General features: G+C 43.0%; 1 protein-coding gene across 1 annotated transcript; it reads left to right on the forward strand.

The window, feature by feature from the left end:
* The first annotated feature begins 2,706 nt into the window (after window positions 1-2,706).
* On the forward strand, window positions 2,707-8,311 carry LOC134201694 (uncharacterized protein K02A2.6-like). Its single transcript, XM_062676936.1, has 4 exons — window positions 2,707-2,785; window positions 3,891-4,411; window positions 6,219-6,920; window positions 8,270-8,311. The coding sequence occupies exons 1-4, from the start codon at window positions 2,707-2,709 to the stop codon at window positions 8,309-8,311; spliced, it is 1,344 nt and encodes a 447-aa protein (XP_062532920.1).
* Window positions 8,312-14,826: the final 6,515 nt, after the last annotated feature.

Consider the following 14,826-nt stretch of genomic DNA (forward strand, 5'->3'; position numbering starts at 1 on the left):
TATATACCATCGGAACCGGGAGCTTTGCGAGGACGTAGGTCTTTGATCAAGTCTTTAACTTCCATCGGGGTGACGGGTGGTAACGCATCCAAGGGTGGCAAGGAGGCTCTGCGTTCTACCTCACTGTCTACTAATTCTACATGAACAGGGTCCACGGATTGAGTGCTGGGCGTGCACTGGGTTTGCAATCTATCGGCCAGCAGCTCTGCTTTTTCGTCATCATCGAACGCCGCGAGTCGGCCTGAGGGGCCTACGAGGGGGGGCATAGCTACTACCGTATCCGATTTGAGAGTACGAGCTAAGCGGTAGTAAGACCTTTGAGAGGGCGCGAGTCCTTCTAAGAAATCAGACCATCTGGCATCTCGGACTTCGGCGATGCGAGACTTTACGTCGCGTTGTAGGGCACGCGTTCGAGTACGATTTTCCACGGTATGATACCTATCGTAGGCGCGGATCGAGGCGTTCTTAGCTCTAAGGAGTTCCCTAATATCGTCGGGCAATTTGAAGCGGTGAAAGAAGTCTACCGCCACAACTTGGTTCGATGACCTATCTAATGTCAAGGTGATGTGTGACGTTACGATGTCTATGGCTTCAGCGGTATCCTGAGGAGACGGGGTAGAGTCCGGGCTAAACGGGAGCGATGGTGGATCAGATTCAGCCAGGCTAATGCCCAGCGTGTGCCAATCCACCACAGTCCTCGTGACGGGAACGGAATCGGGAGCGCGACCGAGCTTCATAATGACGGGACGGTGGTCTGAATCTAACTCTGAAACTACTTCGATCGAGTGTAAGCGCAGAGTTACGTTTTTTAATAACGCTATGTCGAGTATATCCGGGCGATGCGCGATATTTAGCGGGTAGTGAGTCGGGGTTAGCGGAGCGATGATATCGAAGGCGAGATCATCGACTAACGCGTCGAGCCGCCTGCCATTCGGGGCTGTGGTGTGTGAGTTCCACCTGATGTGTTTACAATTTAGGTCCCCCGCCAGAATGACAGAGCTTCCCATGCCGAGTAGCGCCTCGATATCACTGCTTAGAACGATCTTATCCGGAGGAAGATAAACGGACGCGATAACGATCGGCGCGTGACCCGTCAGTGAGATTCGGCACACTGATGCTTCGATGTCAGCGAGCGCGGGAGGATCGAGCGGGACGCAATGCAGGGCTCTTCTATAGTAAATGACGGTACCACCACCACGAGCAGTGAGTCTGTCGTTCCTAACCATGTTATAGTTCGCGATTTTAGGGTCGCGACGCGCGGGCTTGAGTAGGGTCTCCTGCACTAAGAAAATGTCAATTTGATGGTCACGCAAAAAATCACAAACCTGATCACGTTGATTTGCGAGACCGTAAGCGTTAAAAACTCCTATCGTTACCGATAAGGGCTTTATTCTACTAATGTACGCCATTGATTACCGGCGGAGTGAGGGGAGGACGTACGTATTTAACGACGCGTATACGTCAGCATATTCTTGCACAACGGCGATAAAGTGTTGCGCAGTGGAGGCGGCGCGAATGGTGTCACCCAAAGCGTTAACACGCTCAAAGTTGATCGACTGAAAAAAGTCGATCGCTAGAGCGAGATTATCGGACGTGGTCGGAGTGCTGGTCGCGGGGGAGGAACGAATTGCGGGGGAGGGACGTATCGCGGGGTCGGGACGAATCGCAGAGGGAGGAGCTGCAGCCGTGTTCGTGTACGGCAACGGTTTAGCCCAGGCCGAGCCGCTGGGCACCGGCGCCGGCACGAAGGCAGGCTTAGCCTTCGGCACAGAGGGTGCTGAGGCTTTGATGTCTGGGCGGGAAGCTCGGAGGCAGTTTTGGCGGGCGACGCGGCGATTTATTTTTGGAGCTCGGGGGCATCCACGGTAGTTCGCGGGGTGACCCTGTGTTCGGCACAGGACGCAGCTAGGTGGTTCGATGGCGGTTTTCTGGTCGCGAGTACAAAGGGCCGTGGCGTGATCGCCCAAACACTTAACACATCGGGGGCGCGCGTGACAGTTACGGGAAGAGTGCCCGTACAGTTGGCAGTTATGGCACTGACTAGCAGTGCCTTTTTTATGGGGGACTTCGACGGCGATACCGGAGAGCTTACAGACGGTCCGTATGTTAAAAATGTGCTTACCCTCGGGGGTAGGCTGGAGGGTGACTAGAACCATATTGTATGGCTCCCTACCGCGGCCGGTGTGCATGCGGTGCACGGAATTTACTGGTAGGCCTTGTTCTATCAGATCAGCCTTGACGAGATCGGCATCTAGCTCCTTCGGGATTCCACGTATGACAACGCGGAGTTCGCGCTCCTCCTGGAGCGTATAAGTGCGGAAACTTATACGCTCCTTTCGGAGGTAACTTGAGAGGGCCCTATGGTCGTCGGGTGTCGTTACTTTTATTTGAATCCCGTTGGCGAGATTACGGGCGCTGACAAAATTAATATTTTTGGCTTTAAGGGCCAGAGAAACTCGGTCCCAAGCTGCCTTCTCTTGAAGGATTACTGGGGGAGTGGTCTGAGTTTTAGATTGTGCCACTGGACGCAGCGACGGTGTGGCATGGACAGCGGGAGCGACGGGGGTTGGAGGGCGGGGACGCGACGCGTTCGCGGCTTTGCATACTTTAGCGGCCGCGGGAGCTCGGGCCTCCGCAGCGCGCTTTTTACCTTTTTGGACTACTGTGAATCCATCAGCCGCGGCGGCGGGGGAAGGGTCGACCTCCATGTCCGACTCTGAATCGGATGAGGAGAGCGCGGGCGACCTGCGGGTGGGTGTTTTAGCGGGCGCAGTGGACGACGCAGGCACGACGGAGGCTGTGGACGAACGCACGGATGCAACGTAGGCCGCCGACGAACGCACGGTTGGGGCGGAAGCTGCAACGGTCGACGCAGAAGTTTTGGGCGCGAGTATCGGGGACACGGGATCGGCGGGCGCGACGGAGGCCGCGATGGACGACGCAGGAGCGACGGGGGCGACGGAGACTGCCGGCGAGTTCGCTGCGTGATGGGTCTTGAATTCTAAAAATTCTGCCGATAGCGTTGGGTACCTAAGGCGAAGAAATTCTGCAAACAGATCGACCGTGGACTCCATTATAATGGACGAGTGCCCAGGGGGGGCTGCCCCGGGACTTTAAAAACACACTCGCCTTACGGCGAGGCCCCAAAAATTGTAATAATCGCAATTAATTACGGCACACAGCCGTCCGCTTGCAAACGGGCCACTAAGTTACCGAACGAATTCCTGGAATTTAGGGGTCCGCCCGCTCACAGATGGCGATGCGACGCAATTAGCACAGGTAGTCACTTCCGAGAAAAACACTTGGACGCCAGATGTGCCCCGAACCGAGGTCGGGCAATCGAACGGTCGATGAGCACGTCAGCACGCGACGGGTGCCTGAATCGGAATGGGCAAGGAAGTGTTCATGTCCGACGTTAATGAAAAATTTATGTCATTTGGTTCTATGAAATTATCTGCCTTATCCTTTGCAAACTCTAATCTCTTAAGGAGTGATTTTAATTGAGATATCGTAGTGATATCTATCATTGCAAGGTCTTTGATGTATTCAGGTCGAATGTTATGAAGCAAAATTTCTAATTTTTGTTCTTCTGAGACGTCACGATTAAGTCTAGAAAACATCTGTTGCATTACAGATAAATACGCGACAATTGACTCATTTTTAAATTGAGAACTGTTATGTTTGAAATAAATGTTAGTGTGTCACTGGCCGTCTTGAGTATCACTTGTCCCCATACGCGCTACACAACATTGGCGACGAGGTACCCACACTAAAAAAAATATAAAAAATGTCTTTCGGAAATTTAAGTAATTTCGACCATAATACGCAAACTTGGAAGACTTGGAGATGCAGACTCACACAGTGGTTCATTGCGAACGATATTAACGCAGTGAAAGATCCAGCAGGAGTCAAAAAACGGGCCATATTGCTTAGCACACTCAGCGAATCTACCTACAAACTGGCAGCTGATCTCGTGTTGCCTAAAGAAGTTCAAGAAGTACCATACGAAGATATAGTAAGTGCTTTGGACAACCATTTCACTCCAAAATCAGTGGGTTTTGGCGAGCGTCATCATTTTTATGCCACCACACAACTACCCCAGGAGTCACCATCACAGTGGGCTGCGAGGTTACGAGGTCTCACTGCTCAGTGTGACTTCAGCAATGTAGAAGAGGCATTAAGAGATCGATTCATTATGGGTATGCTGCCGGGCGTGGAAAAAGAAAAAATGTACGTGCAGGAGCTGGCCGGGCTGACCTTCGCCAGGGCTGTGGAGTTGACCGAGAGCTTGCGCAGCGCCCGCTCGTCTGCTGCTGCAAGCGCTGCTACTGAGGCTGTCGTTACAGAGCTGTACAAAATAGGCAAACGTTCTCCGACTAGTGTACCTCAAAGTGCAAAAGTGAAGTGTTCCGTGTGTGGTTATTCGAATCACAAAGCCGCGGAGTGTCGTTTTGCGAGTTAGGGGAAAGTGGGGGATATACGAACACCTAAGGGAAAACTTAAATAAAACAATGGAATTTAATCACAGATTTTTTTATTTTTTTTTATTATAATGTTTACTTATCTGTCTAACTTATTCACTAATCATCATTTATATTTTTTTAATAAACTTCAACAATATAAAAGAAAAACAAAACCCTTAGTGTTCGGCTTTGCCCGACATCAGTCGGGTAAATACGAACACCAAGTGGGGTGATTACGAACCAACATTATTAACGACATAGATCACATTTAAAACCCAACGATGTTGACTGTCCGTCAGTACAACTCTCGTGAGCCCATTTTTTGCACACATAGCACACAATCTAGTCTTCAACGGGAGGATCAATATATTTATCTCTACAAAAAATCTCTTTTTTTTTTCGTATTTTGACTAGAGTCACTAAAGTCTTTTTTTATATTGTTCAAATTAATATATTATAATATTTCATACTTCTTGTTTGAAGGTGTTCTCTCATTACATTTCAGTCTTTTTATTTGGGTTCCTTTTTTGCTATCTTTCCGTTTTCTTCTTGATTTCTTACGTTTCCTGATCGTCTGTAAATAAAGGTTTTCATCCAACCATGGCTGTATTAACACTTTATTCATTAGATGGTCAAAATTAGTGGTTTTTGGAACATTATATGTTTCTGCTGCTTTACGCAGGGAGAGTTTTTGGTTTTAAAATCGTCTATAGCCTTTTTGAGATCTTCTAAACTATACTTCAGTTCGGTCTTTCTTTTGTAAGTACAAGGCATCTGTAATAATATTAAAAATAAAGTTGAACGGGGTACTAACAAACGGGAGTGGGGTAACGGCGAATGTTCGAGATTGCCCGACATGGAGTGTTCGTCTTTACCCCGCGGAATCGAAAATAATTAAAGGTCAAAAAACAATTTTGGTTAAATTTATTTTGCCTACTACATCATACATATTACTTAGCTAAATGATAAATTTAGCTGAGTAATATGTGATTATTCCACTATGTAAAAGCTGAATTATTATTGTAGATAGAAATAAAGTTACATCAACTTGAATTTACCAAAAAATTACATCTAAAACATACAAAATATTGAAAAATGCATACCTTTTTAAGTACGTGTGTCCGCGTCTCCCATGTTATTGACTGGCATCAGTGGTGGCGTGATCTCCAAAATGGTGGCAAATAAAATTATGATATATCTTTCTAACATATTAAAACCATTGAATTCGGCATTACCCAGCGTTCGCGTTTCCCCCACTTTCCCCTACACATGTAGGAAATGCAATGAAAAAGGGCATTTGCGTAGAATGTGCAAAAGAGTCAATTATGTTGTAACGGAGGAGAACGATGAAGGTGACGATGACGACGGTAAAATTTATAACATTCGATCTTTGCGAGGTGAACCATTAATCGAAGCCGTGTGTGTCAATGGTATCAGAATGAACTTTGAGATTGATAGTGGGTCAGCTATTACCGTTATGTCCGTAGATACATATAACCAACATTTTAAAAACATTCCCTTATTAAGCACAAATAAGAAGTTATTAAGTTACTCGGGAGACGTGTTAGGTTGCGCCGGTCGCGCTCAGTTGTTAGTGGAGTGGCGGGGTCGCGCGCGCCAGCTCGACGTGTACGTGGTGCGCGACGGTGCGCTGGACCGCCTTTACTGGGCCGCGACTTCATCGCGCAATTTCAACTGCAGCTAACGACCGTATATAAATGTGCCACTACCCGAGACACGTTGAAATTAATTCAGGAACAATATCCCGCTGTGTTCTCGGACAAGCTAGGTCAATTTAACAAATATAAAGTTAATTTGAGATTAAAAGAAAGTGCTCATCCTATATTTTTTAAACCACGACCGGTCGCATTTGCTCTGCGTGAAAAAGTAGAAAAAGAGATAAACCGTTTGGTGGGACTGGGAGTACTCCGACCAGTCGAGCATTCCGACTACGCGTCACCAATAGTCCCGGTACTGAAACGTGACGGTTCGGTCCGTATCTGCGCGGACTACTCTGTTACTATAAACAAGCAGTTAGTTGTAGAACAGTATCCGTTGCCTACCGTAAACGAGTTGTTTTCTAAATTATACGGAGGCCAGAAATTTAGTAAATTAGATTTGTCTATGGCCTACGGACAGTTTTGTCTGGATGAAGAATCCCAAAAATTAACTTGTATCAATACGCATAAAGGGATCTTCGCGTATACGCGTTTGGTGTTCGGGTTAGCTAGTGGGCCATCAATTTTCCAGCGAGCCATGGATACAGTGCTAGCGGGCCTGGACGGCACGCTGTGTTTATTGGACGATGTGCTTATAACGGGTCGCAATGACTCTGAACATCTTGAGAGACTGCATCAGGTCCTACAACGGTTGCAAGACGCAGGATTTGTTTTACAGAAGTCTAAATGTCAGTTCGAACCACAGACAAGATCGCACAGTCACGCCATGCAGCGTCGAGTGAGAGAACTACTTAGTGTTTTAAAATTATTTTATTTCTCCACACTGCGCCACGTATACGCTAGATGGCGTTAATTTCTAATAAGTTTTGATATGAGTTTTATAAACGTGGACTTGGCGCAGTTTTTTACAGTGAAACTGTTTTTGTTCGGATATACAATTTAGGAACCAGAAGTACCGTAGAATGAAATAAAATTTCGCAACCTCAAAAAACCGTTCTGCTTACAGTAAACACAGTCGGTAGTCTGGCGCTCCGTTTACAACGGGATTTTTGAACGGAACTCGGCGCCAGATTCTACCGAATCTGTGGATCAAATTAACCATCTTCATTTCATTTCACTCCATAATATCATTTTTCATAAAAATATGAATATGAATTACAATAAGACATGACTTAAAGGTCTCAGTTACCCGGTCATAAAATCCATTAAAAATGTAGGAATAATTCCAGCTAGGTAATTATTAACTCCATGATTCCAGCGCACCCTGGCGGCCGTAGATTACCATGTATTCTCGAATTATTTATAGTCTGTGGCATGTCACTTTTTACATCGAAAAAAACTCAGGATCGAAATTTTTGAGCGTGCTATAGTTTGTGGTGATAAAATTAATAATTTCAAGTAGATTAATTGTTGTAATTGATATAACTAGTTAATATCAGTAAAATAAAGTTGTGAGTGATTGATATAATATACAATTTAGGAACCAGAAGTACCGTAGAATTAAATAAAATTTCGCAACCTCAAAAAACCGTTCTGCTTACAGTACAACTTCAAATGTGTCAATTTTCTTCCCCACGGAAACTTGCTTGCTGGAGCACGAAGTCATCGAACGTTAGTGTATTGGTATTAAATCTAGCAGATTCTAAAGTTTCAGCGACAATTCACAGTCTCATGTCCTGGTTTACTGCACTAGTGGCATGTAGCTCTAGCAGTAGTCATTGGCTTAAGACGATTCGTGTCGGAACTACCCACTCGTCATGGCAGATCCATTATTGCGATCGAACTTTCACTTGAGACTTGCACTTGCCTTAATTTCTTGCAATAGCTTGTTACGTGTCGTATTTCCGCTAGTAAATGCCATGTGATAAAGTCGAGAGTCAACTGGGCAACATGAGCCAGAACGTAAGATGTGACGATTTCTTCGTGGCTCAGATCTTCCATCGAGGTAGCAAACGTTATTACACGACTTGCGTATGCTGCATTCACGCTTTTGTGGCTTACCATTGCTTAAATTGATAAGCGTCGCAGCAAGAATTTCGCATAACGAGCAAGAAATAAGTCGCAAATGCCTCTATGTGACACTTACGTGTGAAAGCCGCGACAACATGATAAGGCACCGCCTTTCAGGGCCCCACTGAAGACTACAATGAGCTATGCACCATCCAGTAGACGTTCATCGAGGTACATATCAACCGTAGCGCACCAAGCACTTGGATCGGCATCTGTCTGTTCTCGATGAATTTCTGACCCATGATCTTAGATACCGTTACTGGTATTCTGATCTGCATCATGTTTTTCCGCTGTACTTCGAACACGTCACGCCAGTGAGAGTAGAGTCCTGATCCCGCTTCTGATGTTGGCGCGGCGGCAGGGATGGCTAAGCGTTAGTTTCCGTCATCACTCGTATTCGATTGAACTCAGTTTAGTCAATAAAACTTTTTGAATAATAATTATTGAAACTCAACACACACGTAAGCCGACAGTTTCGTTCCACATACCGACAGACCGACTGACTGACTGACTGCCAGAGACTCACTGACTGAGACGGACAGACCGTCCGATACGGACTGAATGACTGTCTGACACGGAATGCCACGACTCTGTCCACGTACCGCTATTTTATACTGCGGCGTTACGGAGTCTACCCTACATTTTGTAATATTTATCAAAACAACATTTTATCATTTAAGTAATAATCAAAACAATGTCCTCCTAAAGGCGTAGCTCTTTTTGGAGCCCCTACCCGGATAATAGCCGATCAAGGTAGATGTTTTGCTAGCAATGAATTTCGAGATTTTTGTGTGAGTAAGAACATAAACTTACATCATTTGGCGACAGGTTCGTCTCGCGCTAACGGTTAGGTAGAACGTGTTATGTCCGTCTTAAAATCAATCTTAACTACAATCGAGACTAATGATAATAAGTCGTGGCAAGACTCTTTAGGTGACGTTCAATTTAGGTGACGTTCAATTAGCAATAAATTGTACTATGAACCGAGTGACAAAACCTTTTCCTCTAGAGCTTTTGATAGGTAAAGTGACAAGGCCTTTGTCGATGATGTGCAGTGACGTAGAGATCGAGGTTGTCGACATTGAAGAGATTCGTGAAAGGGCGTCTGAAAATATAAAAACGTGTGCGGCTTATGATAAATCCGAACAAAAACAGTTTCACTGTAAAAAATTGCGCCAAGTCCACGTTCATAAAACTCATCTCAATAACATTTGCACTTTACAAAAAAAATAAGACTCATTTCAATAACTTTCATTCTCAACAAAAAGATGTGAAATACAAAAAAAAAACCAAGAAACCGTCTTATGACGGTTGAAAAAAAAAATGTTGAAAAAAAAAAAAAAAAAATTGTTGAAAATTAAAAAAAAAAAAAAAAAAAAAATTATCGTACTTGGCGCGCGTCATTAAGTACCCCAAATTTTTTCAGGATAAATGAACATCCTTTCAACGTTTACAAATTTATAAGTAGGTCAACCTATGAAATGCATAAATGTAATTAATGAATTATTATTTCATAATAAGTTTTACAAAAGTTAGGTAAAATCGACATCTCATACGTATGTTATTTGATTTTTTTTAATTTCCCGCTCATGATTTATGATTTGAACTAAACACCCTCTCGTGTTCGCTTATACAAATACAAACTACATACTGACGAGTCGATACGTATGCATACGTTGGCTTCAAACAATTTGAAAAAATTCTCAAAAATGTTTTTCAAAGGGTAGAAAAGAATAATAAAGTTTCAGCTGAATCTAAAGGGGTCGAACGCAAAAGTGGTCGATTTGGCATATACGAGGGTTGCACTAAAAGTATCGGGAATGGAATATTTCCACTGTTCCTGTCATATTAAAATCTTTTTAATTGAAAACTCCTTGGTTTTAAAAATCGAATACCATTTATTTATTTAAAAAAAGATTCTCGGTCTTGTCACGAGGTTTTTTCAAACTTGTTTAGTCGTTGAGAAAATGGAATTGACTCGAGAAAATTCAAGAGCGGTGATTTATTATGACTTTCGAAGTGGTTTAACATAAAAACAGTGTGTTGACCGGATGATTTCTGCATTTGATGATGAAGCCCCATCCAAAACCACAATTTATCGCTGGTTTGCTGAGTTTCAACGTGGACGTGTCAAGCTCAGTGATGATCCCCGTCAAGGTCGTCCAAAAACTGCAGTCACCCAAGAAAACGTTGATGCTGTGCGTAAGCTGATTGAGGAAGATCGACATGTGATATACCGCGAAATTCAGGCAACTTTAGACATTGGCATGAGTCAAATACAAATAATCTTGCATGAACAATTAGGTGTAAAAAAGTTGTTTTCCCGATGGATACCGCATTCGCTCTGTGAAGAGCAATAAGCGGCTCGCGTTACTTGGTGCGTCAGAACTGTCGAAAGATTCCACGCAGGATCCTCAAATGCTGTATACAACATTGTATTAGGTGACGAATCCTGGATATACGCGTACGAACCCGAAACAAAAAACCAGTCACGAGTTTGGGTGTTCGAAAATGAGTTAAAGCCAACAAAAATTGTTCGTTCACGGAGTGTTGCAAAAAAAATGGTGGCCACCTTTGTCTCCAAAACCGGCCATGTTACGACTATTCCTCTTGAGGGACAAAGAACGGTTAATGCAGAATGGTATGCTAGCATTTGTTTGCCACAGGTCGTTTCTGAACTCCGTAAAGAGAACTGCAAGCGCCGCATCATCCTCCATCACGACAATGCGAGCTCTCACACCGCGCACAGAACTAAAGAGTTTTTAGAGCAAGAAAACATAGATTTATTAGACCATCCGCCGTACAGCCCCGACCTAAGCCCTAATGATTTCTATACTTTCCGTAAAATAAAGAATAAATTGCGTGGACAGAGATTTTCATCACCTGAAGAAGCTGTGGACGCCTACAAAACGGCCATTTTGGAGACCCCAACTTCCAAATGGAATGGTTGCTTCAATGATTGGTTCCATCGTATGGAAAAATGTGTCAAATTTCGCGGAGAATACTTCGAAAAGCAACAAATACATTTTTTAATAGTAATGTTGTGTCACTTCGTTAATTCCCGAAATTTTCAGTGCCGCCTAGTAATAGCCCATATATAGTGAAAGCTGTTGAAAATTACCGTAGTTCTGTCTCAGTTTCTCATAAAACGCTAACAAGAGCGAAAAAGACAACCTGGGTAACTTTTTACAGCTTTCACTGTATATTAAAGCAAAATTGTTTTTTTCTCGGGTTGAAATTCTTCCGAAAAAATTTGGGGCACACAATGACGCGCGCCAAGTACGATAATTTTTTTTTTATTTTTTTTTTTTAATTTTCAACAATTTTTATTTTTATTTTTTCAACATTATGACGGTTTCTTGGTATTTTTTTGTATTTCACATCTTTTTGTAGAGAATGAAAGTTATTGAAATGAGTCTTATTTTTTTTGTAAAGTGCAAATGTTATTGAGATAAGTTTTATGAACGTGGACTTGGCGCAATTTTTTACAGTGAAACTGTTTTTGTTCGGATTTCATATCTTTTTGTTAAGTATTATTTTTTGCTCATTTATTACTTAACAAAAATAGACAATAGAATAAAAATAAATTATAAATAGTCACTCAGCTTAAAAGCTAATGAAATGCTCAATTAATTAGTGTAATAATAATCAACATCAACTTTTACTTTAAACCGAATTAAATTCTGTTTCAAATGTGAACAGTAGATGACGCTGTTCTTAATTACTTGAGATTTTAAAATTGAAATCTGAAAGCTTTGAAACATCAATCCGCATAAATGTAATTTAAAAACTACAGTAAGAGGCTTAAATAAAAGCTGAACTTAACTCAGCCTTAATTAGAATTTTCTTCGGAATTCAGTAGTAAAGATCAAGTTATTTTGATGAAATCAAAACTGAAATATTCATAACATCTTAAACAATCACCTACGAAAAAATATTATTTATTATATTACTTATTATACGAATAAATATTATTTATTCGTAGACAATCACAACGGTTTTATAGTTTTAGGAAGGGATTTTTTGTAACGCCATCTCGTGAAGTATTTCGGTATTACATTACAAAACAAAATTGTCCCTCCAGCAGTAACAACAGTACTTGCTTCGGCAGTACATATACTAAAATACTAACAGTAACAACATTAACATTATATAATGTATAAACCGTTCAATAAGAACTGCAAACTATCCCCTTGAAGCTACAGTTTATGTATGAATAATGACTTTTTGGCGGGAACGCGAGGTGTGAAGTTGTGAGATTTGTTTTATTTTGTCTATGTAGTGTTCCTTCGGGTTTAAATGTGTAATAATGGTGGTTTAATAACTGTTTAATATCTGTGAAAGTGCACAAATGTGGGAAAATGAACAAAGCCGCTGTACGTAACTTCTCGGTATCCTCCAAAAAGTCCACTGAGATCTTAGTAAATGACCACCATTTTACTGAGGTTATATTTCATCTCATCTCATCCCATCTCATCCCGTCTCATCCCATCTCATCCCATCTCACCCCATCTCATCCCATCCCATCCCATCCCATCCCATCCCATCCCATCCCATCCCATCCCATCCCATCCCATCCCATCCCATCCCATCCCATCCCATCCCATCCCATATCATCCCACCCCATCCCACCCCATCCCATCTCATCTCATCCCATCTCATCCCATCTCATCCCATCCCATGCCATCCCATGCCATCCCATGCCATCCCATGCCATCCCATGCCATCCCATGCCATCCCATGCCATCCCATGCCATCCCATGCCATCCCATGCCATCCCATCCCATGCCATCCCATGACATCCCATGCCATCCCATGCCATCCCATGCCATCCCATGCCATCCCATGCCATCCCATGCCATCCCATGCCATCCCATGCCATCCCATGCCATCCCATGCCATCCCATGCCATCCCATCCCATCCCATCCCATCCCATCTCATCCCATCCCATCCCATCCCATCTCACCCCATCTCATCCCATCTCATCCCATCTCATCCCATCTCATTTCATTTCATCCCAGTTGATTAATGTCTCAAATTAATCATCTTCATTTCATTTCATTCCATAATATCATTTTTCATAAAAATATGAATATAAATTAAAATAAGACATGACTTAAAGGTCTCAGTTACCAGGTCATAAAATCCATTACAAATGTAGGAATAATTCCAGCGCACCCTGGCGGCCGTAGATTACCATGTATTCCCGAATATTTATAGTCTGTGGCATGTCACTTTTCACGTCGAAAAATTGACGTATTGAGACCTGAAATTTGAGTGCCAGCGTCGAGGCTTGGTAGCTCTTCTGACATCTTAGGGCCTTGGAGCCTGGAATCTAGCTGCCAGCGTCGAGGCTTGGTAGCTCTAGATTATTAAGGCTTCCAGGCCTGAAATCTGAACACAAGCGCCGAGGCTTGGTACTTCTGGTATTCTAGGGTTTTGAGATCTGAAATTTGAGTGCCAGCGTCGAGGCTTGGTATCTCAAATAAAGGAGTCGAGACCAGGACACTAAAAGTCGAACTCGATAGTAATTTAGTGTAACAGTGAAGTGAGATGATTTATGTGAAGTATATCATTTTGACGCAGGGACGCGTCATGAGCAGGATGGCCGTGTCGGCGCGTGTTTTTTTATAAACCATTAGTTCATGACTAATAAAGATGGGACGACAAACAACAGGTGCAAGCATTCATCGAAAACAACACGTACAAGATAAGAGTCGTAAACAACATCGTCCCACCACGATACCTTGTTATAAAAACGCTCCGTTGTTGTCTCTCGAGCTCTTTTCCCCGGGACACCAGGCTAAGTGGCCCCTTGCTTTGTTGTGCTGTGCAGTCAGTGTGTGCCCAAAGTGCGAGTGTTCTTTCTAGCGGTGCTGCTTCGGGTTGGAGACATTCCGAGCAGCGTAACGCAGGACCCGGGAACAGGTGAGTTGATTGACACTTTTATTCTTAACATTGGTTAATAGCGGGTAGGTGTCGATCAGCCTGTGAAAGCTGCGTAACCATTTTATTTTTTAATAAAATTGGTGTACGTGAGCGCCATTGAGTCTGGCCGCCCGTGTCTGTTTCCAGTCCTCCCCTACCCTTCGGGGTTAGGAGGGGCTGTTACCAACACCCGAAGGTCAATCCTCCACAGGTCTGCGGCGTCGGAGCCCTTACAGGTAGCTCTTAGCTTAAGTTTAGTGTAGATTGTATATAATTGTTTTCTCTTTATATTTCATATTACTAGCTTTAATTCAGTTCAGATTTCTTATTCATAATCGTAAATAGTTAAGTAGTTAAGACTTTAATTAATCAATCATTCAAGTAGTTGGTAGTGCCGTCTCGCTCTAAGCGAATAACAACGAGTTGCAATTATATACAGACTGCACATTCAAATTTTTTTTTTTTAAGAGATTTTATGACCTGGTAACTAAGACCTTTAAGTCATGTCTTATTTTACTTTATTTTCTTAATTTTATGAAAAATGATAATATGGAGTGAAATGAAATGAAGATGATTAATTTGAGACATTAATCAACTGGGATGAAATTTAATGAAATGAGATGATATGGGATGAAATATAATCGCAGTAAAATGGTGGTCATTTACTGAGATTTTTTCAGTGGACTTTTTGGAGGAACCCGAGAAGTTACGTCCAGCAGCTTAGTTTCATTTTCCCACATTTGTG

The sequence above is a fragment of the Bombyx mori genome, chromosome W, assembly GCF_030269925.1.
Source record: "Bombyx mori chromosome W, ASM3026992v2".
NCBI lineage: Eukaryota > Metazoa > Arthropoda > Insecta > Lepidoptera > Bombycidae > Bombyx > Bombyx mori.